General features: G+C 28.5%; 3 protein-coding genes and 1 long non-coding RNA gene across 5 annotated transcripts; all 4 read right to left on the reverse strand.

The window, feature by feature from the left end:
* Positions 1 to 65: 65 nt before the first annotated feature.
* Positions 66 to 1805, reverse strand: LOC126654826 (zinc finger CCCH domain-containing protein 2-like). The gene has a single exon (XM_050348821.2). It carries the CDS (start codon positions 1501 to 1503, stop codon positions 403 to 405), a length of 1101 nt encoding a protein of 366 aa, XP_050204778.1. The 5' UTR covers positions 1504 to 1805; the 3' UTR covers positions 66 to 402.
* A 10366-nt stretch (positions 1806 to 12171) lies between these two features.
* Positions 12172 to 15351, reverse strand: LOC126657507 (probable protein phosphatase 2C 58). 2 transcript variants are annotated; one of them, XM_050352205.2, is made up of 5 exons: positions 15201 to 15351; positions 13727 to 13981; positions 13341 to 13617; positions 12999 to 13153; positions 12172 to 12520 (listed from the first exon to the last, which is right to left on the reverse strand). In XM_050352205.2, exons 1-5 carry the CDS (start codon positions 15234 to 15236, stop codon positions 12380 to 12382), a joined length of 864 nt encoding a protein of 287 aa, XP_050208162.1. In that variant the 5' UTR covers positions 15237 to 15351; the 3' UTR covers positions 12172 to 12379. The 2 variants fall into 2 exon arrangements, with proteins under 2 accessions (XP_050208162.1, XP_050208163.1); XM_050352206.2 differs by lacking the exon at positions 15201 to 15351 and adding an exon at positions 14372 to 14461.
* A 2815-nt stretch (positions 15352 to 18166) lies between these two features.
* LOC126654974 (protein ARABIDOPSIS THALIANA ANTHER 7-like) lies at positions 18167 to 19392 on the reverse strand. Its single transcript, XM_050348977.2, has 2 exons — positions 18955 to 19392; positions 18167 to 18351 (listed from the first exon to the last, which is right to left on the reverse strand). The coding sequence occupies exons 1-2, from the start codon at positions 19317 to 19319 to the stop codon at positions 18339 to 18341; spliced, it is 378 nt and encodes a 125-aa protein (XP_050204934.1). The 5' UTR covers positions 19320 to 19392; the 3' UTR covers positions 18167 to 18338.
* Positions 19393 to 20678: 1286 nt separating this feature from the next.
* Positions 20679 to 21551, reverse strand: LOC126655095 (uncharacterized). Its single transcript, XR_007632891.2, has 2 exons — positions 21013 to 21551; positions 20679 to 20886 (listed from the first exon to the last, which is right to left on the reverse strand). It is a non-coding gene; the product is annotated as an uncharacterized LOC126655095 (long non-coding RNA).
* Between the last annotated feature and the right edge of the window lie 512 nt (positions 21552 to 22063).

Raw genomic sequence — 22063 nt, forward strand, 5'->3', positions numbered from 1 at the left:
TAATAATTTAAATCTACATCCAAAAGTATTCTTAATCCATAACACAAACCCTAATTACACTCAAATTAAAATTAAAATTATTTCATTTGATTAATTTCAGCTACATCAATAAACATTTAAACATACTACTAGCAATTCTCTTTCTTTTCACTTTCTTGAAAGAGAATTTCAAGAAATTAACATACAAAACTCGATACTTTGAAATTAAAAATCTTCACAACTTAATTAACACAACATTTTAACAAAAATCAAGAAATTAAAAGCAATAATACCCAATAATTTACAACAAATTTCTCTCATATATATATATATGGCTGGTGATCAAGAACACCATATATATACAAATCCCAACCATCCGATCATCTTCTTCATCATCAAAACGAGCCATCTTCATTGAATTCTCTACATTAACAGATCATTAACCCATCCAAGATCAGGATCAGCATTAACAGAACCACCTCCTTCATGATAATTAATTTTGCCGTTGAAATTATCATTAAGAACTCCATTGTTAATTCTTGAAAAATCACCACTGAAGAAACTTCCGTTCGGAGTTGACGGTGAAAGAATGAACTGATGATCTTGGTCTCCGTTCAGAGAAGCAATATCAATCCAAGGAATAACGCTGTTAATATTTCTGTTATTAGCTGCTTCATTGACGTTCATGGCTTCTAAAGAACTCATTAGCTCAGTTAACACATCTTTGTAGCTTATAATCCCAGACCTAAGCTTACTCATACGCTCATTATATCGAGAAATCGGCGAAAATCCGCTCCGCTGCTTCACCGGAGATAAAGGAGGTGACAGCGACTGAGATGGAGACAGCGGCGGCGACATGTGAGACATGCCGAGTAAAGTAGAAGTAGGAGAAGAAATCACAGAATGACAAGCTGAACAGCAACAATGGCTATGCTTAATATTTTTAAGATTAGCTCCGCAAGAAATCTCCGGCAGGATACGAAGTTGAAGTGGAGAATGAGCGAAAAAGCAGACTTTCCGCTTACAATTCTTACCGTCTTTACAAGCTTCAGTTCTGTAGCGAGAAGGATGCAGCCAGCACTCGAAAACTCCGTGGGCGAACTCACAGCTATCTCCACGGCTACAGCCACCGCGTCTAAACTCAGGACAGACCGTCCCAGCATAGTTAAACTTCCGGGGATCCCTTCGGCGAGCTTTTTCACCAGGATGCGCGAAAGGGCAGTCGGTCCAGTCATGGCTGCGGCTGCGAGTGCAACGGCGAACCTTGAACTCGTACATCCGGAACTGATCGGAAGAGTACGGATCTAACAAATCTTGATCATCAGATTCTGATCCTTTATGATCATTACGAGGGAGGAATTTGTGGAGATTGGATTCAAACATGTTATGATACTCAGGAGAAGATGATTCCTGAAATGTTTTCTTGGAAAAAAGGAGTTTTCTCGGAGGAATTTCAAGATTATCTTTGAATGATTTCTTGAAAGAATTAAAAAGCTTGTGTTGCTCGGCACAAATAGTGCTCATATTTTCTTGAATCTTGAAATGCAAATTTTTCTTCTTTTGTAAGTGTAAAAAAGAAAAAACAAAGATAGAGAGAGAATCAAGATTAGGGTTTGTTGATGGAGAGGGGAACAAAGGATTAGGGCTAAAATATATAGTTGGGTTAGAGAGAGAAAGCTAGAGAGAGAAAGAATGGAGGTGAGGTATGGGAAGAGATGCGTGGCTTGATGGCATTTGGGATGAACATGCAAAAAAGATTAGGTGTCAACTTCTCAAACTTCAGAGCACACAATGCAATTGCTATGTGTTGTACTATTACATAATATGTCAAAGGCTTTTGTTATTTAGAGATATTATAATGTAAATTTTGGATTTTGGATTTTTAGATAGTGTTAAAATTATAGGGTGACATTAAAATTAGAGGTGTATGTTATTAAGTTGGCATGCAATTCTATAAAGTCCCATACTATCTGCCAAAACAATGGTTTGAATTACGTCCAAATCTTTGATCATTAAGGCGGTTTAATTCTTATCTAATTCGGATTATATTATTTATTATTTTTTAACAATTATAAACTCTTTAATTTTTTAATTTTCAGATTCGTAAATAAAATATAAATTTTTAATTTATGTTTATTTTAAAGTAGGTTGATAAGATAAACAATAAATAGTATTATTTTGGTTTAATGGCACCAAAATATAAATTTTTTATTTTTAAAAATCTATCTAAATTTATAAAAATTATAAATCTATTTTATTAGTTTGACAAATTCACCAGCAATCTATTTACTTTAAAAAATATTAGTTTAATAATGCTTCCATAGCGATTAAATGAAGAAATAAAAAAAAGTTGCAAACTAAGATGTTTCATAACTAAAATAAATTAATATTACCAATATTAAATTAATTTAAAAAATTAAATAAATTTTCATTAAACTAACCAAATTGAGACAAATTTATTTAAAAAATTTGAACAGAATTTTGAAAAGTCAAAAAATTAACTTTTAACGTCATTAGACCTGTCATTTTCGAGTGATTTTTCACGGAACGGTTGTGCCATATTATTTTTATATCAAATAAATAAATTCTAAAATATTAAAATGTTCAATTAATATTAGTTGCAAGGACAACTATTTATTATTTTTTTACTAATCAATCATGAATAGTTTGATTAGTATTCTTATATTCTTAGAATTTATGAAATTTTTGAGTTTAAATATTTATATTTTTGTATTATTTTTTTTTAACAGAGATAGATTAATTTAAACTAACTACATCTACGACATTACAAATATATACAAATTATACGCCATTCACGCCATCCACGCCGTGTTACGTTGAATACATCGCTTTACGGGACTCGCCATTGTGGCGGGACGATGCCGCATCCGTCGCTTCTAACGCTTGTAGCCTTCTCCATAAATCTTCAATAATCTTCATCTTCTTTGTCCACAAGGGGATTCGAACCCACGCCCCTTGAGACTTGATGCCTCACTCTTAACCAACTGAGCTAGAGATCATTGGCTATTTTTGTATTATCATTTTTATATAATGCTTGTAAGAAAATAATTTATTTCATATTATGTAGCGCTCTAGTTTATTGAGCCACCAATAAATAAAAATAAAAGTTGTCCTCTATTAGGAAATTTTTTTCTTCTTGCATAAAGTATTGGTACTAGTGAACTTATAAAACAACAATTTTGTTATCATTGTAAAATGTTCTTTATATTAATCAAGTTTTGGAACTCTATAGATTCTTTGCCAAATACAGAAAATATATGGTCGATCAGAAAAATAGAAAATCTATTTACAAAATTAGTGATAAGAAGGACAAAAATATTCTCACAAGTCTTACACTCAACACTTGTTTGTAACTGTCTCAAAACACCAATTTGGTATGATGAATTTATTGGTAAGAAAGAACCATCTCATCCTTGTGTTCACATATACTCACAATAGTTTTGCACCATTGATTTTTGATTTCACTACTTTTTCTTATAGAGATTGAAATTTGCTAGGTTAGGTATTAGAGGTAGAATTTTATGTTACTTCGACCGAAACAACAGACTGTAATGAGCAAGTGAGTGTTTGGCCTGATGGCCGGGTTTTTGATAAATTTGTTCCCCTTCTTTTATACAAATTCCGAATTTGTGCCTCTAAATTAAAAAATTATAAATTTATGCTTAGGGACCCACCTATCCGTAATAAGCCATTGCGGGCTGGTACCAGCCCGCAATGGCTTATTGCGGGCTGCCTCTTAATCCAGCTAATTAGCTAATCAATTGAATTAAGAGGCAGCCCGCAATTAGCAATTACGGGCTCCTTTATCATTAATGCCATATTGCATCACATAGTTAACTTTATTCATTTCCTTTCTATTTTGTATTGCTTTCTTTAGTGCCCTGGTTGGATTTTGAAAATTTGGCTTATAAATGCATCAACCCTATTTCTCCTTCATTTTCAAATTTACACTATATAAAAAATAATAAAACTCAAAAATCTAACAGATAGTGATTATATTGTAATTAAGTAGTAATTGAATTTTGAATAAAGTAACATAACCATTTCCTAAAAAAATAAAGTAACATAATCATTGATGTTGAATTTAAATTTTAATTATAGTAAAGTGGCGTAAATAATATAGAAGTATTTATCTGGTTAAACGTCGAAAATGCAACAAAAAATAATAAAAAATAAATTATTGACTATTAATATAATAAAAAAATGAGATCAGTTTACAATTTTTCACGACTTGTTATATTATTTTATTTTTATTTTTTCATAAGTTTTTTCTTATTGAATATAAATTATAAAAATCATTTGCACTTGAAGTAGAAAAGTCCAAATTGATAAAACTTAAACTTTGAAGAAAGTGGATGCAAATTTCTAAATTAATTTCAAAGTTAGATTGATCACTTTACAGAATAATGTTCCAAATGTCACCTACTCCTTGCTAATGTTTTTAAAAAGAATTATTTTTGGATGGTTTAACTAACTATGGTACCAATCAAAAGCTATAAGTTATACATTAACATAATATTATTATTGGCTTAAAGTCATTTATAAAATTAAGAATAACATTACCATCACTTAACCAATTAACCAGTTAAAGGTGCTTTGGTTTACAATGACAGCATTAGTACTAAATGACATACTCATTAATCTAACTTTTTATTTTCATTGTTCAACTTTTAATCATAAAATTAAATTTAAAAATCTATTTAGTTCAAAACAAATAATGATATACTTTTGTGAATTATATTTTAAATTAAAATTTCTGATGCTTCTAAAGTTTTAATAATAAAGGATATAAAAATGTTTAATCATTTAAAAATATTTTACTATTTTGACTTTTTTATTTATATCCCAAGTTTTTAAAGTCGTTAATCTTATCTCATTTTTTAATTTTTAGTTCTAGATATATTTATTTTTTAAATTGGAGTTTTTCCATTTTGTTCATATTCGACACTTAAACTAAATAAACTTCTAATATTATAAAACTTACATTAAAATTGAGGCTATGTGTAAAATGTAAAGGAATATTGAATCTTATTCCAAGTTTAAAAAACTCCAATTTGAAAAATGGATGCATTTAAAACAGAAAATTAAAAAATGAGTTAAACTTGACAATTTTAAAAATTTAGGGTTTAAACAAAAAAAATAAAAAATATGAAATATTTTTAAATGATCAAGCCATTAAAAAAAACTATAATATGTATTGTATTTTAAATTGTTTATAAATAAATGTTTGAGATAAATATTACAATAAAGACAATACAATTTATGAAATTCAGTATCTTTGAGTTTGAATCTACAGGCAATGGAATTTTGGTTTTCAAAATTTAAGAAAAAACTTGTATAAATTTCGGAAAGCCATATTTTGTATAAATCGGAAAGCAATGAAATAATGGGATTGATGCATTTATAAGCCAAATTTTCAAAGTCCAAACAAGGCACTGAAAAAAGCAATATAAAATAGAAAGGAAATGAATAAAGTTGACTTATGTAATGCAACATGGCATTAATTGATAAAGGAGCCCGCAAAGGCTTATTGCGGGCTGCCTCTTAATTCAACTGATTAGCTAATCAGCTGGATTAAGAGGCAGCCCGCAATAAGCCATTGCGGGTCGGTACCAGCCCGTATTGGCTTATTGCGGGCCGGTGGGTCTCCAGGCATAAATTTAGAATTTTTTAGTTTGGGGACACAAATTCGGAATTTGTATAAAAGAGGGGGAACAAATTTGTCAAAAACCCCTGATGGCCAACCTCACAGTTGCATTTGCAGAGGGTGTGGGTTCGACCCATTTCTCTGCCAGTCAGTAGGCTGAAAATGAATTTTTAGAAATTAACACTAACATTTAACACCTAACCTAGTGTAATTCTATCTTCGTTTAAAAAAAAACTGTAATGATGTTCTAAAATAAAACTAAAATTTATTCTTAGAGAGGTGTAAAAAAATAGATGGTTATATGGAAGGATATAAAAATTAAAAAAAAATTATTTAGAGGATTAAAAAGTCAAGAATTTTTTAATTAAGGACAATTTTTCTTTGAAAAAATAGGGCCTAATGCCTCTACTAGCCCTCCCTATCTCGGTCCCTGTTGAGTCCTGATCGAACCTGTAATCTCAAAAACAAATTTGGAGAGTCTAACCACTTGAGTCAGATCTTATTTGTCACTATTTTATTAATTATTAATTGATGGAGTCTGTCTTCTGATCCTGTTGATTAGACCTACAAAACAGGATAGATAGCCAGTCAGACGATGGTTATTCGGACAACTCTTCGATACTAAAATCAGTTTTTTGAGCAGTGTCTAAGCGTATTGAATGTAATTGTGTTTTTAAACATTACCTCAAACTTTTTATATAATAATAATGGAGAGAATACTTACTTGAATTCAAATAGTAAAGTGATTTTTATTTAATAACCTTGTGTTTGAATAGGAAAGTGATTTCTTATTCAAAAGAAATCTTATTCAGGAATATTTTTCTAAATAAGTTTATTTTTTAAATAGAATTTGTCTCCGAATAGAAAAGTGATCGAGTATATTCGATCTTTTAAATATTATTATTCATGTAATTAGGTCTCTGACGACGTGCTTTGTCGTAGATTCCATATACTGACCGAATCCTCTTGTGATCGGTTTTGCTGGATATTCGGGTCAATCCCTTTTAAATCTTTAAACATGGCAAGTTTCGTAGATTCGAGCACTGCTACCATTCGGCTTCGCCTTGGGCGAGGTCCGAGATTCACCCGGAAGGACAGATCCTATACGACTCGATCTTATTATACTTATGTTGGAATTCAGTTTCTATCATTAATCAACCAATTATAATAAAAATGATTTTCTTCTATTGGTTTGATCATTCAAATATATCTCGCCTTTCCGAGTTTGTTTTATTTATGACTCTACATTTTAAAATACTCAATTTTAGCTCATTTTTTAATTTTCAGTTTTAATTATAGCCATTTATTTAAATTGGAGTGAAAAGTAGATTCAAATATCTCTTTCATATGTTTAAATTTTTTCATAATAAATATGCAAATAACAACATGAAGCAATATAAAAAGACGGAAGTTATAATATTAACAAAGAAACTCATACTATGAAAAAAATGAAAGTAATTTTTTAGAAAGATTGACAACATAGTTTAATTTGTAGTTTAAAAATTATATATTAAGTTTTTTTATTTCTAAAGTTGATTTTAAATATGCAGTTGATTTTATTTTTTGTATGTAAAAATAAAAATATAATTCAAGTTTATAAGTTTCTTTATTGTTTATTGTTTATTTTTTAATTTATACTTTATATTTTAATATATTAATTTATTTTCATTATCTTTTTTCAAATTTTTCTCTTTTTTTGAAACAGTAAAAAAGTGTTTTTTAGAAGATTTAAAATAATTTAATTTAAAATTAAAATTTCAATAATTATATAAAGTAAGGAGTTAGATTTTTAATTTTCATAAAAAATATTATATGAAAAATATAAAACTGAGATGTTAAAGAGATTAAACTGAAAACTGGGGGGTTAGATGAGTAAAGGTTTACACAATTAGGAATTGAAATATATCTTAACTATATAACACATCCATTTAAGTTCTGGTTTTAAAATGCAATCACACGTCAATTTTTGTTTGTAACCAAATGCTTGTCCCAGCTAAATAAGAGGGGTTAAAACCAGTGTTTTAAAAACCAAACCGGTGGCCGAACCGGTGAAGCCACCGGTTTCCGGTTCAACCGGTTTAACCGGTTCAATGACCGGTTCAACCGATTTAATAAATTTAAAAAAATTAAAAAAAATTCTGGTTAACCGGTTTTTTACCGGTTCAACCGGTTCAACACCCGGTTTTTTACCGGTTCAATCCGGTCCAATCCGGTTCAGCCCGGTCCAACCCGGTCCAACCCGGTCCAATCAAAAGATCCGGTTTTTCACCTTTTCAGACCGGACCACTGACCGGTTCGCGGTTCAACCGGTCCGACCGGCCGGTCCGGTCCGGTTTTTAAAACACGGGTTAAAACAATTATAAAATGACACTTTTAGAAGTTAGGTTGGTAAAAATTACAAAATGAGATGTTTAACAGGTTAAATTGAAAATTGAAGGGCTATATGGATAAATGAATACAAGTTCAGGGATAAAAAAAATGTATCAAATCTATTGTCTACATATATGTACACCTCATATGCACAAGTACCAAACGAATAATGAGGGAGATATCATCTTTGTTTGCAATCCTAATGCTTACAAATTTGATTGGGAACTATCAATTACACTCGCACAAACTAAAATGAATAAGATTTCTTGTAGCTATACTACATGCAATCACATATATTTTGAATGTTTTCCTGCGAAATTAATTATGTATGCATCTAACAAAATTAATGAAGGGATTAATCATAAAATTATTAGAATAAATCACTTAATTTTTAAAAATACACCCTAGGCGTAAAAATCTAATCTTTATCTAAAATATAATAAAAAACATCTTTTATACTTTTATTTTACCTATAAAAAATACATTGGAAATCATATATGTCGTCGATATATTTTTGATAATATCTGATACAGAAAGGACAAGCGATAAATTTTAGATGTTGAATGAGAATTTAGATACTAAAAGCCAATTTTTTTTTAAAAAAACTATATTTTTAAAAAAATTCAACCGGTTTTTAAGTATATTTTTTAGTTTTCTGAATATCTTAAAATTTGGTAGGAGGAGTCGATCACAAACTCAGCAATCCTAAACAAAGTTGGGCCTGGCTTTTGTTTCGGCCTAACCAGTCTCTTGCCAATACATGATCATGGGTCAATCCAATCAGACTTCACTTTTTTTTTGATATAAATTCAGAAGACTGATTGGAATTTAATATTTACTATTCAAATTTAATGTATGCAAAATCTAGCTAAAAAATTGAGAAAATTAAGATAATACTCTATTTTTTAAAATAATTTGATTTCCTACCTCAATAAGGAAAAAATAGAGAAAATACCTCATTATTTTAATGCTTTTATTTTTTTACTCTAAAGCATGTTTATATTATGATTATACCTACTTTTTATTATTTTTTTACTCCAAGTATATATTTTTACTCTTATCATATGACAACTGTCATATTTTCACATTTTCTTTCTCTCTCCTCTCTCCTCTCTCTTCTTCTTCTTCTTCTTCTTCTTTCTCTTCTTTTCTGTTCTTCGTCAAATTTTTTTTCTTATTTCTTCTTTTCTTCTTCACTTTTTTCTTTCTTCTATGTCGTTCCTTCATCGCTACGCGCCGTTTTTTCGTCGCTCCACCGTCGCTCCATTGTTCTTTCATTCTTTATTTTAGCAAACTTTTCTTTAATTCATGGTGATTATTGCGATTTTTTAACATTCAAATATAAATAAATTACTCTTAATTTTTTTTTTCAATTTTAGATCTAAAAATCTGCATGAAAAAACGATATTATGATGAAAAAAACAATTTTCTGCATAAAAAACGATTTTCTGCAACAAACAGCATCTGATTATCATATGATTATCATAACACTGCAGAAAAAATGATTTTTTATATATATAAAAAAAACAGTCTCTGATTATCATATGAGTATCACTGTATTATCATGTTGTTATCATAAAACTGCATAAAGAAAGATTTTTTTAAAAAAATTGATTATCATGTTGTTATCACTGTATTACCATCTCATTATCATAATATAATCATATGATACCGACATGATAATGTATTATTGTACCTAAATGATAATGTTATGACATAATAAAATTATGATAATAGTATGATAATATGATACCTATATGAAAAAAATTACATAAAAATTATGATAACGGGATGATAATGTGAAAAAAATAATATGATAATGAAGTATAATAAGGTCATGTTAACATACTATTATCGTCACCTTATCATCTTATTATCATAATTTTTTTGTAATTATTTTTTTAATACATGTATCATATTATCATACTATTATCTTCACGTTATCATCTCGTTATCATAATTTTTTTGTAATTATTTTTTTCATACATGTATCATATTATCATACTATTATCTTTACATTATCATCTCATTATCATAATTTTTATGTGATTTGTTTACATATAGGTATCATATTATTATACTATTATCATAACTTTATTATTTTATTATCATCTGGTTATCATACTGGTGTCATGAATCTTTTTATAATTCTATTTTCACGTACGTTATCATCCAGTTATAATAAATTTATCAATAATTCATTATCATCTAATTATCATACTCCAGTGTTATGATAACGATATGATAATCAGAAACTATTTTATCATACATTATCATAGATATTATCATATATTTACCATAAATATTATCATCTCGTTATCATATGACACTATTTCTGTATTTTTTTTCTAATATAGATATCATATTATCATACTATTATCATAACTTTATTATTTAATTATCATATGATTATCACTGATTTCATGAATTTTTTTGTAAGTATATTTTCACGTACGTTATCATCCAATTATCATAACTTTATCATACTTTGTTATCATCTAGTTATCATAGTGTTACAATGCAGTGATACTTATATGATAATCAGACGTTGTTTTTTTATAAAAAAAATATTTTTCTCTTCAGTTTTATGATAATAGCATGATAATGCAGTGATAATCATATGATAATCAGATGCTGTTTTTCTGCAGAAAATCGTTTTTTTGTGCAGAAAATCGTTTTTTTCATCATAACATCGTTTTTTTTGCAGATTTTTATATCTAAAGTTAAAAAAATCAAGATTAATTTATATAGATCTGAAAGTTAAATTAAATTGTATTTATTACCACGAATTAAGAAAAAAATCGCTAAAATCAAATATGAAAGAACGAAGGAGCGACGACGTAACGATGGCGGAGCAACGGCGGATCGATGAAGGAACGACGACGGAAAAAAGAATAAAAATGGAGAAGAAAAGAAGAAGAAAAAAGAAAAAGATGAAGAAAAATGGCGATAAAAAAAAAGCAGAGAAGAGAAAGAGAGAAGAAAGAGAAAGAGAACAAAAAAATGACAGGTGGTATAATAAAATATGAGTAGAGTAAAAGAAATAGGATTAGAGTAAAATAATAATAAAAAGTAGGTATAATTCTAATATAAACATGTTATAGAGTAAAAAAAATAACTATATTAAAAGGGTGAGGTATTTTTTCTATCTTTTTCTTATTGAGGTAGGAAATCATATTATTTTTAAAAAGAGAGTATTTTTCCTAATTTTCTCTAAAAAATTTCAGATCAATATACAGTCGACCCTCTGATAATTAATACACATGGTGGATCAAAAATTTATTAATTATTAGAATTATTAATTTATTGAATTTATATAAAAAAATTATAAAAGATATTTTAAAACATTTACATTAATAGACCTAATATTAATATTATATTATAAAAAAAACTAACTAAATACACTTTAAAATCACTCAATTTAAAAATAATAATTTTATATTCAATTTAAAAAATATCAATTGATATCAAACTAAAAAATAATTATTAAAAAGTTGTATTCATAAAATAAAATAATTTTTAATATTTTTTATATTAGAGATATTTTACTTACTTTAATTTGTTTATCTAATAACTTCTTTTAAAATTTCTCAAAAGAATAAAAAAATCATAATTTGATGGTATTTTAACTTCCACTTTATGAATTAAGGTTAGTATCGCCTCAAATAAATCATCAATTGTTATATATTTCTTTAAAAAAATCTCTCTAATAATTAATATTCATGTAGAATATATTTAAAATTTTATTAATTATTAAATAATAAAATTATTAATTATCCGACGTGGAACAAAGTTGGTTCTCTCAATTTTCTATTAATTATTAGAATTATTAATTTATAGAATATTAACTATTAGAGGTTCGACTGTACAATTTAAACAATAGTAAAAAAAATTCAAACGTAACACAGGTTCAAAATCATACGTGCACCGAATTTGATAAAAACATTAAATGTCTGAGCTCTATCGAAGCGGATCGGACCTAAATTGATACCCAACTCATGAACCGGTCTAGTCTAACAAAAAGCACCAAATTATATGGTTTCTTTCAGGAAAAAATTGGGTAAACACATTCCAGGCTAGGCTTAAAGCTAGATGAAAAATCTCAGCCTGAAACTAAGGTCAGCCCGGGATTTGACGCTTTTAAAAATTAATAATTAAATTAAAATTCTACATTTAATTAATAATTTTACATGATGGGTGAATACCTCTATTTTAATAAAATTTCTAGCTGTTTTATTTGCTTTATAACACATAATAACAAGATATAGAAACTAGTAATGAAGACAAGTTTTTATATGCACACACATGCTGCTTATGATATTTTACAATTTAAAGGATTGATGATCTAATTGCTCGTAAATACTATGAGTGAAATCTTACAACTATGCAAGAAATGTCGTCTTTGCTTTTCCTAGAAACCGCATCCTCAATCAAATGTTTTGCCGCGGAGTGAGCATCTTTTATGTCTTTGATTGAGTCTACTGCATCTTGGTTTGACATTACCTGTCCACATTTTCATATTTTCATTAGATTATATAATGTACTTATAAGCCTAATAATCGGTCATGTTTGATGTATAATCCTTAACACCATAACTACCAAACCGATATCAAACCGAGGGAGAAATGCAATTAGGCGTGCTTATTTGGTTCGAACCAAATGGAACTAAACCAAAGTTTATATGAAATTAAAATATCCTGAACCAACCAGTTCAATCAATTTTTGGGCTTGGTTTGGTTTTTCCTGTCTGTTTATACAGAAACTAAACTTAATATTTTTTGCTTTCAAAACCAAATTATACCAAAAAATCAAAAAGAAAAATTATAATATCAAACTGAACAGAATTTGTCGGTTTAATTCGGTTATTTGGTCAGGTTCGGTTTTTACACACCCTTAAATGCATTACAAACCACTAAATTATTAGACAACAATATAATATTAATACTGTTAAGGTGAGTATTATTAGTCTATTATGACTGACCTTCCATACTCCATCACTTGCTAAGATAATGAATTCTACATCATTATCAATCGCCTCTTCCGTTACATCAGGTTCTGAACTAAGGTGTATTTTCAAGCTCTTATCACCAAATGCTCTTGCTACTGCCAGCTGTCCATCAACGCGTGGAACATCTCCTACAAGCAATATCAATTTCGAGCAGCATAAATTTTAGCTCGTTTTATAATTTGAACATCAGCTTTAAACAAGATGCAAGTTACTACTACAAGATACATGCTGCATCATTTACTAATTAACAAGCAACACATAAAAGTTATTTTGGTTCGCAAAGCAGTAACTACCAAATTGAAAGAATTTACCTACCGGGTATGTTTGATACAAAACCACCACGGCTCTCAATCAGATTCCTTTCCTTACTTGGCTCATGATCAATGGATAATTGTTTGGCCACGCCATTTTTGCTTATAACGGCTCGAGAATCTCCCACATTCGCTACTACTAGCTTCTGACCATTAATGAGGATTGCTGTAACTGCAGTTGATCCTCCTTTTCCCAAGACAAATGCTTTCTCTAATATCTCAGCATCAGTTGTATCATAAGCTCTCCTTATAGCACTCTCCGTATCAGTCCAAAAATCATGCTGCTTGCAAATCAACGCATTATCGATTAAAGGTAGTAAAAATCAATCACATTGACAATGAGTATTGCATACGAAATGGAATCAATTAAAATTGATAGAAGTCGAATACCTGTGTCAAAATATTGTCAAACAAATGATTTTGCAGGTAATTTGCAACATCATGGCCCAAATGCCCGTCGAATATTGCAAACAAACCCAATTCATTGTTGTTAACTTGCTTGAAACCGGAAACTACATAATCTTCCATGGGATGATGTGATTTTCCCTTTACCATGTGATAACCTTGTGTGATTTGCTTTGACATTTTGCTTTTACCTTTTCCTGTCTCAGAAGACGTCGTCGATGAACAAAATCCGGCCTTAACCTGATAAAGAAGATTAGTATTTAATCCAAATTCAGAAACTACACTATCCTATAATAAAAAGATAGTAAAAAAACAACTAGCTAATCTTAGGCACTTCAAACTGACCAAACTGTATGCAGTTTTTTCACATTCATAATCATATAACTAGTGGTGTGTGTGCAGTTTTTCACATTCATAATCATATATTAGTGGTGTGTATTCGGTTCAAACCGAACTGAACCAAAACTTTGCTATTTCTCAAAACCGAACATAACTGAACCGAAACTTTAAGGAATCAAATAATTTCAAATCGAATAACACACACCAAACCAATTGGTTCAATTTTTCAGTCTGGTTCGCTTTACTCTATAATTTAACTTTATGTAGAAACACAATTTTTTTTCAATTTACCCCCCGATTGGTACAAAAGATCAATTAAGGCAGCTCCAGTCTCCATGGCTTTAGAGGAAAAAAAAACACTCTAAACTTGACATTTTCGCTCATTTTAGCCCTTTAGATGAGATGGAAAAAAATGATTGGAACATATTATACAAATTGGAGCTTAGGTGTCAAAAACTTATTGGACAATTTAAAGGTGAAGGATAAAATAACCCAAAATGTCAAATTCAGTGTTCTTTTAAACCATTAATTTAGCTTTAATTGATCTTTTATGCCAAGTTGAGGAAGCAAAATGAACCTTTATTGATTCTTTTTATAACATCAAACCGATCCGAACCGAACCATTCGGTTCAATTATTCAAATTGATTCCATTTTTACACCCCCTTAATCATAACATTCTAGATGTTGACTTAGCAAAAACAACTACTGTCGCTATTAAGTCCCAATTCATGAAAATAATAACAATTCAAACAAATTTTAGGTAAGAAAATCATCTCTAAACACCTATTAATTACTATATAACAAATCATAAATTCTCAAATTTACCTACAATAAATACTCCTACTCTCAGATGAGCTTAAATCCAGTTGCATTTAGCCTTTTTCATTATTTTATTTTCTTTTAGCTAAGAAACAAAAATCTAGTTTTTTTTGCAGAGACACGATAATTAGCAATAAAACCAAAAATAAAGACAAAAATCATAAAAGTCAATTTCATAACTAGAACAAAAGAACACATACACTCACTTAGCAGAAAACAAAAAAAAATTAAAAAAAATCATACACTAAAAAAAAACACATAGACATTATAATTTCTTCCATTAAAGAAGCTTTAACTAACCTTTATTTTGTGCAGAATTTCCCGGCCACCGGTCATGGTGTTTAAACTTAGAGTTCTTTAACAAAATTAATGGAGATTTTGGTGGTTTAAAGATGAAGAGTACAGGGTAAGAAATGTTCTTTAAAATAAAAAAGAAGAAGAGTAGCTGAAAATGAAAAATGAAAATATTTTAAATAGTAGAGATGGTGGCTTTGACTTAATGGTTTATGTGACCTGCGGGTGAGTTTAGCAACATATTCGTACTCAGCGCGTTCTTTTATTGATCATTTCCCTATCTAATAACGCGTGACCGACGCCTTTCTTTTCCATTTCTTCCTATTTTTAACTACTACGTTTTTTTACTTTATTTGAATATCTCGCTTTTAATTATGTAAATAATTATATATTTTTTAAATTAGAATAGTAAATTATTAACGGAACTAGAAGTGATGTGTCCAGTCTTTTAAAATTAAAATATTAAATTATTAGCATAATAGAAAATGAGATACTAATTATTTGAAAGTAATTTATAAATTACTAATGAAACTAATAGAATCCTTTTTTTTATGAATAACTAATAGAATCTTTAATTGTTAACGAAATTAAAATTGAGATATTAAGTCGTTTGATTTGCAAACAAAAAGTATCGAACTGTGAATTATAACATATGCGGAAAGTCTTATAGTAATTTTCTTTTACAAATAGATTAAAAAATATTTATATCTTTATCTTTTTTATGTTTTTTTATATATTTTTTTATTAACAATAGTGAATTTTTTTATAAAATCTCTTTGAAATGACCAAATAAATGATAAAATAAGATATTCATTGAAAAAATATTCTAAAATAAAAATAGTATTTTTTAAATGGCACATTTCACAGTAGAGAATGAACTTCTTAAATGATGGAGGGGGTATATCTTTTGACTCGTGAATTTATATTAATTTACTTATTTGATCCTTAAAGTTTTTGTTTAACCTATCACACTAATCCTTACACTCTTTGTTTAACATATCACACTAATTCTAAACTTGTTAAATTACTATTCTTAACTCAAAAATTTGAAAATTTTAAATTTATTTTAATATATATTTTATTTTGAATATACATTTAATTTAATTAATAATTAATTGTTTTTATAAAAAATATTTATTTCTTATTCATATTTTATATATTATTTATTTAAATAATATCAATTAATTTTTTACAGAAAATAATATTTCATTAATTAAAAAATTCCGACTCAAAAAGTTTCGTATCTAGCCACATCATTTAGACTATAAGATTACAGCCAAAACTAATATTGCGTAGGATTTTTTTAACAATTCAATGAGCCACTCAATTACAAAAAAAATTCGCAAAACCAAAAAAAAAAATCTAAAAAATTTGCATTTAAATTTTTGCAGTCATGAAAATATACATCAAAATCTTTGTCTTGCTCTCTATTTGCCGTCGTGAATAATAACCTCACAATATCATTTTAATTCATCTTGATAGATTTTGCTTTTTTGTTTAATAATGTAAATCTATATCAATCAAGTTTTAGATATATTTATTATAAGTACTATAGATGTACTCTTCTTTTTTTTTTGAGAGGAAAATTGAGCTTTATTAACTTAACTTAGCGAAAAAGTTACAAGCTCATTCACTGGAGCATATCCATCAAAACTATAATCTTTGGCGCCGAAAAAAATACCCCATTTCGCTAACGAGTGAGCTACCTGATTAATCGACCTAGGAATATAACAGAAAGTAACCTCAAAATCCACAGCAGTAATGCAATCTTCAACAACCAGTTGGACTTGATCCAAAGCTTTGTCTGGGTTGTTTAATCTGTCAATGACAGCGAGAGAATCAGCTTCAAAACACATACTTTGCACACCCAGATCTCTGGCCGTACTAATCCCAAGACGGATGGCTGAAGCTTCAGCACACTCGGCATCAATAATCCTAGGAAGCACAGACACACAACATCTTACCACTTTGCCTGAGGATTCTCTACCAATTGCACTTGCAACCGACAGATTACGCGCTAAAGATACTGCTGCGTCCGTATTAATTTTGAGAACCTGTGGAGGTGGAGGCAACCAGGTCCTACCAGCAGTGATAGACCTCACCTGAGCAAGGGGACCATTTTCTGACGCACACCTCGGTAAGCTTGTCATCCCATAGAATAACCTGGTTTGAGGCATTCTCTGATTGCCAAATACCAAGTTATTTCTATCGTTCCAGATAGTCCACAAAACGAATGTACTCCTATTCTTGATGATAGTAAAATGAGTTATAAAATACGGAGTCTTTATAGATATGTCTACATCATAAAAAATTGAATCGTTAAAGACAATTTATAGTATTATATTAGTTACCATTTGCTTATCAATGTCCTCAATTTTTATTAAACGAATGTGTAATTTAATGATCCATGAAATAACTAACTAACTAACTATATATATATATATATATATATATATATATATATATATATATATATTTATTTATTTATTTATAGATTTATTGTATACTTTCTTTTCTATAAATTGATACAAAATCAATTCTATCAAAAATATTAAAATAAATAAATTACTGTACGTGCGATTGTAGTATCTCACTTTTATTTGTATAGTTTTTACCCACTCCTCCTAAACTTTACCCTTTCTCATTAGAGACACTTTGTTTCTACTATTCAGCCATAAAATCTTTAGATTTAAAATAGTATAATGTATATTAAATTCTTATTAATATTTATACACCCAGTATACATAAAAATAATAATTTAAAGGAAACAATAGCAAAGGCAGATGTCATGATCTGTTTATTGATGTGGTCAGATTAATTTAAGAGCATACCCATTTGGACCCAACAGCTGAACTAAAAAAATAAAGGCATTGTTTTAAAATCAAGCTGGAGTATTAAATTAATTTTAGTGACGGTTGGATTAATGATAAAGCTAGATGGCTATCATAAGTACATGCATGTCTCACAATCAGTTAACTAATATGATTTTATTTTTCTTTTATTAAAATTTATTAAAACAACTTGTGTAAAAGTCTTACAATTATTCTTGTCAATTTCATACATATAAATAAACTGAGAAAATATGAATTCCAACTCATGAAAAAGATGGATATAAAAACACCTTATATTAATTTAATTTGTAAATTAACCATTCAACCTGCAAAAGAATTAAAAGAATTAATTAGATAATTAAAGCAAGAATGTATATTAAAATGTATATACTTCATTTGAAACATTACTAGAAAACTGATAATTGGCAAATTTATTTTAGGAAATTAAGGGTCGGTAAAATGGTCGCTATTAAGTGCAGTTAGTGAAGGAAAGGGGTTTATAGCCCGTTGCTGTTAATAATATCATTAGCAACAAGCATTAAATTCAGTCGTTAAAAGAATTCAATCTGAAAAGGATGATTTGTTTTAAACCGTGTAACAGATCCACAAAATAGTTTAAGGCCAAAACTGTAACCTTCAATAGAAATTAATCACATTAGATTTCTAGTGACGGTATTTTCGGTAGCTAAAAGTCACTCTTATGGACTAAAGCTGGTTGTAATGAATATTTTTACCAACAAACAGTTTCAGTGGCTGTAAGAGATTTTTTTTCACGATATAATAGGCGATGGAAATCTACCATCATAACTAATACTTTGGCACTATATATATTGTGGCTTTAGCGACCACTTTTTTTCTTTAAAAACGACTAGTTTTCTAGTAGCGAAATAATAACAACTATTAGTTATATTTTTATATTAACAACTTACTTGGAGCAATCCATGCTATTAGAAATTGGGAAATTCAAGTGGACATTACAATTTTTTGGAAGAGCAGCAACTTGAGAGTAAACAAATCTTATGTTCAAAGAATAAGCCATATCTTCAAGGCATTGACATATTTTCTTTGGACCTTTTCTACTTTTTTGAGCTATTTCATTCAGTTTTCTTATTCCTTGACAACATTCTAATGTTGGAGATTCCCCAAGATTTTTACTACTCAAAAAGCGCATGCACGGCATGAAGTTTCCGAATAATTTTGTGCACTGCTTGTTCTGATCCGCCATCGTTGATCCGGAGAAAAAGATAGCGAGAAAGGGAAGAACAAGAATCCAATATGACACGAGTCGTACCATTTTAATTTGTTGTTTTTTAGAATATGAGTTTTTGTTTAACTTTGGAATTTAATATTAAGCTTAATTGATTGTCAAAAGAGATTAGATCATATTTATAGATATCAAGCAAGGGTATTCTTCAACTAATTAAAAATTAACTAGTTTGTTAGTTCATTAATTAAGTTTGTTTTACATGTAAATTTTATGCTCCTTAAAGTGCTGAAATTCTAGCTAATAATTTTATAACTAAGAATTGTGTGATACCCTTTAATTTATTTTCATTACATTTTGAAATTAGATATTGGCGGGTGATGAAAAAAGAGAGGAAAATGTTGTTTTTTGTTATCATTAATAAGAGAAGAAAAATTAGAAGTGCCGCCATTTTTATGTAATTAATTTGACTTTAACTTTTCTAAAAATTAAATAATATGGAAATTTCTATTCTAATCTGGACTTTCATGAACCCATATAACATAATTTCAATTTATTGATTATTGAATAATTTATAGTGATTGCTAATGGGTAGATTTTATGAGATGAGACTCTCACAAGAGTCATTATCATTAGTTACATTCATCGGATATAGCATATTTGGTTCATTTATCGAAATTATTATGTGGAACAAAACAATTACTCTTTCAACAGCTTTATTTTGAAGTTTTTTTTAGTCATTTGATTATAAGGATCTTTTTATTGGATTGCAAAAAAGGGAGTGTAAAAATTGAACGCAATCATGGGTTAGAATGACCAAGTCTAAGGTTAATTGATATAAAATTAAAAAATATTGTCAATAATCATTAATTAATTAAAATTGCTAAACTTGAGTTTATTAACCATGTTGCATAAGTTCAAGAAGTTTGTGCATCCGTATGTTTGCTTCGGTTTGGAATTGGTCAAAATTGACCAATCAAAGTTCGATAAAATTTCAAACTAAATCGAACTTTAGGTTCATACAGCATTGAACTAGACTAAAAAAATTTGGTTCGGTTAAAACCATAATTAATTTTTATTCTTATTATTGATTTTTTATTTAAAAACGACTTTAAATATTCAAAAATCACTGTCTAATAATTTACTACATATATTTATTAGTATTTTTTGTCTATTATAAAATTTATTAACTTATTATTAGATATAATTAAGGAATGAAGACTGAAAAGGTATACATAAATATATTTATATATTATTGTTTAAAAAAATGTTTTTTTAAAATTTTATTATTCGGTTTTCGGTTAAATCGATTTTCAAAATGCCAAACCCAAATTGACAACCTAAAATCAAACTTCTATGTTAATAGAAACTTAAGCAAACCGTATTAACTAAATAACCGTACCATCATTAAAATTTTGGTTCCATTTAATTTTTTATCACACTTCTAAATTCAGCAACCGCGATGACCATTTACTAAAAAAGAAAAGTTGCAAACATCACAAGTATATATAAACATGTTACAATTTTCTTAATATCATTGAAGTCTATTGAGGCAATAAGCTAGGCTTATATATTACAAAATCTTATACTTGTATGGTGGATTAATCCTCCTCTTATTTATCATATATCGTATGCCATATATAATTCTCAGGCAAGCCTGCAAGAAAATTGCAAATTTATTAGTATAATCCTCGAATAACATCAAATAAAAGTATAAAATCGCACATAAAATCGAATAAAAACATATCCAAATCCTTTTCAAATAGGTTAGATCTGGACTAACCGGACGGATCCACATATATTTTTTGATGAATATACACACATATATTTACTTGGGACAATTTATGTCGTTAGAAATCGGAAAACTCAATTTGATCTTGCAATTTTTTTGAAGAGAAACAATTTGAGAGGGAACGAATTTAAGTCTCATCTTATAAGCCACAGCGCCAATGCATTGGCAAATTTTCTTGGGACCACTTTTTTTTCTGTTGGCTCTTCGATTCAGTGCTTTAATGCCAACACAACACTCCTTTGTTGGCATTTTAATATCCGCCGTCGTTAAAAATACAAAGCATGGAGTGAAGTCGTCAAGCACATGTGCGCAGTATTTATACGGACTACCCATTGTTGTCGTCGCTGATTCACAAACTAATATGGCTACAAGAAAAAGGATCTTACGCGAGGAAGATGAAAATAGAGGAGACATTTTTTTATTTGGATTTTTGTTTTTTTTTTGGTTTGTTATATCATAAGTGAAGATGAGGCTTGATGTATTTTATATATAGTCATCATGCAAATGGTTATTGCCATTGCGTACAGTATTCTTTCTTTCATGAATTAAATAATAGCAAAGAAATTTTATAAGGCCTCAAGGTTAATAATATTGTTAGGACTTAGGAGTGTACAATATTCGGTAAAACTGAATTAATAATTTTGAAAACTTTGATTAATTTTGGTTTACCGATTTTTTTCTTCGTAAATTAGATAAATTAATCGATTTAGATAAAAAAAATTAATTTTACTGTAATTTACAATAACTTTATGAACATTGTAAAATGTACTTGGATTTCTATTTTTTTTTAAATAATCTTTGGCGCCTTTTTTCCCTTCAAATTTAATCATTTTAGTATTTAATGAGTATATTATTATTATTTTATGGGCCAATGTTATAAAGAATTACTATTTAACACATTTTTTCAATTTAATCATGCTTTTTAAGTGTCATATCTGGTCGCCATCTTTTATTGTTTCCCAAATCCATTCGCCGGATCATATATAATCTGGTATAATTTTCTGAAGTGGTAGTCGAGAATTAACTTCCGTCTCAGGAAATT

The sequence above is a fragment of the Mercurialis annua genome, linkage group LG7 (genome assembly GCF_937616625.2).
Source record: "Mercurialis annua linkage group LG7, ddMerAnnu1.2, whole genome shotgun sequence".
In the NCBI taxonomy this organism is placed as follows: Eukaryota; Viridiplantae; Streptophyta; class Magnoliopsida; order Malpighiales; family Euphorbiaceae; genus Mercurialis; species Mercurialis annua.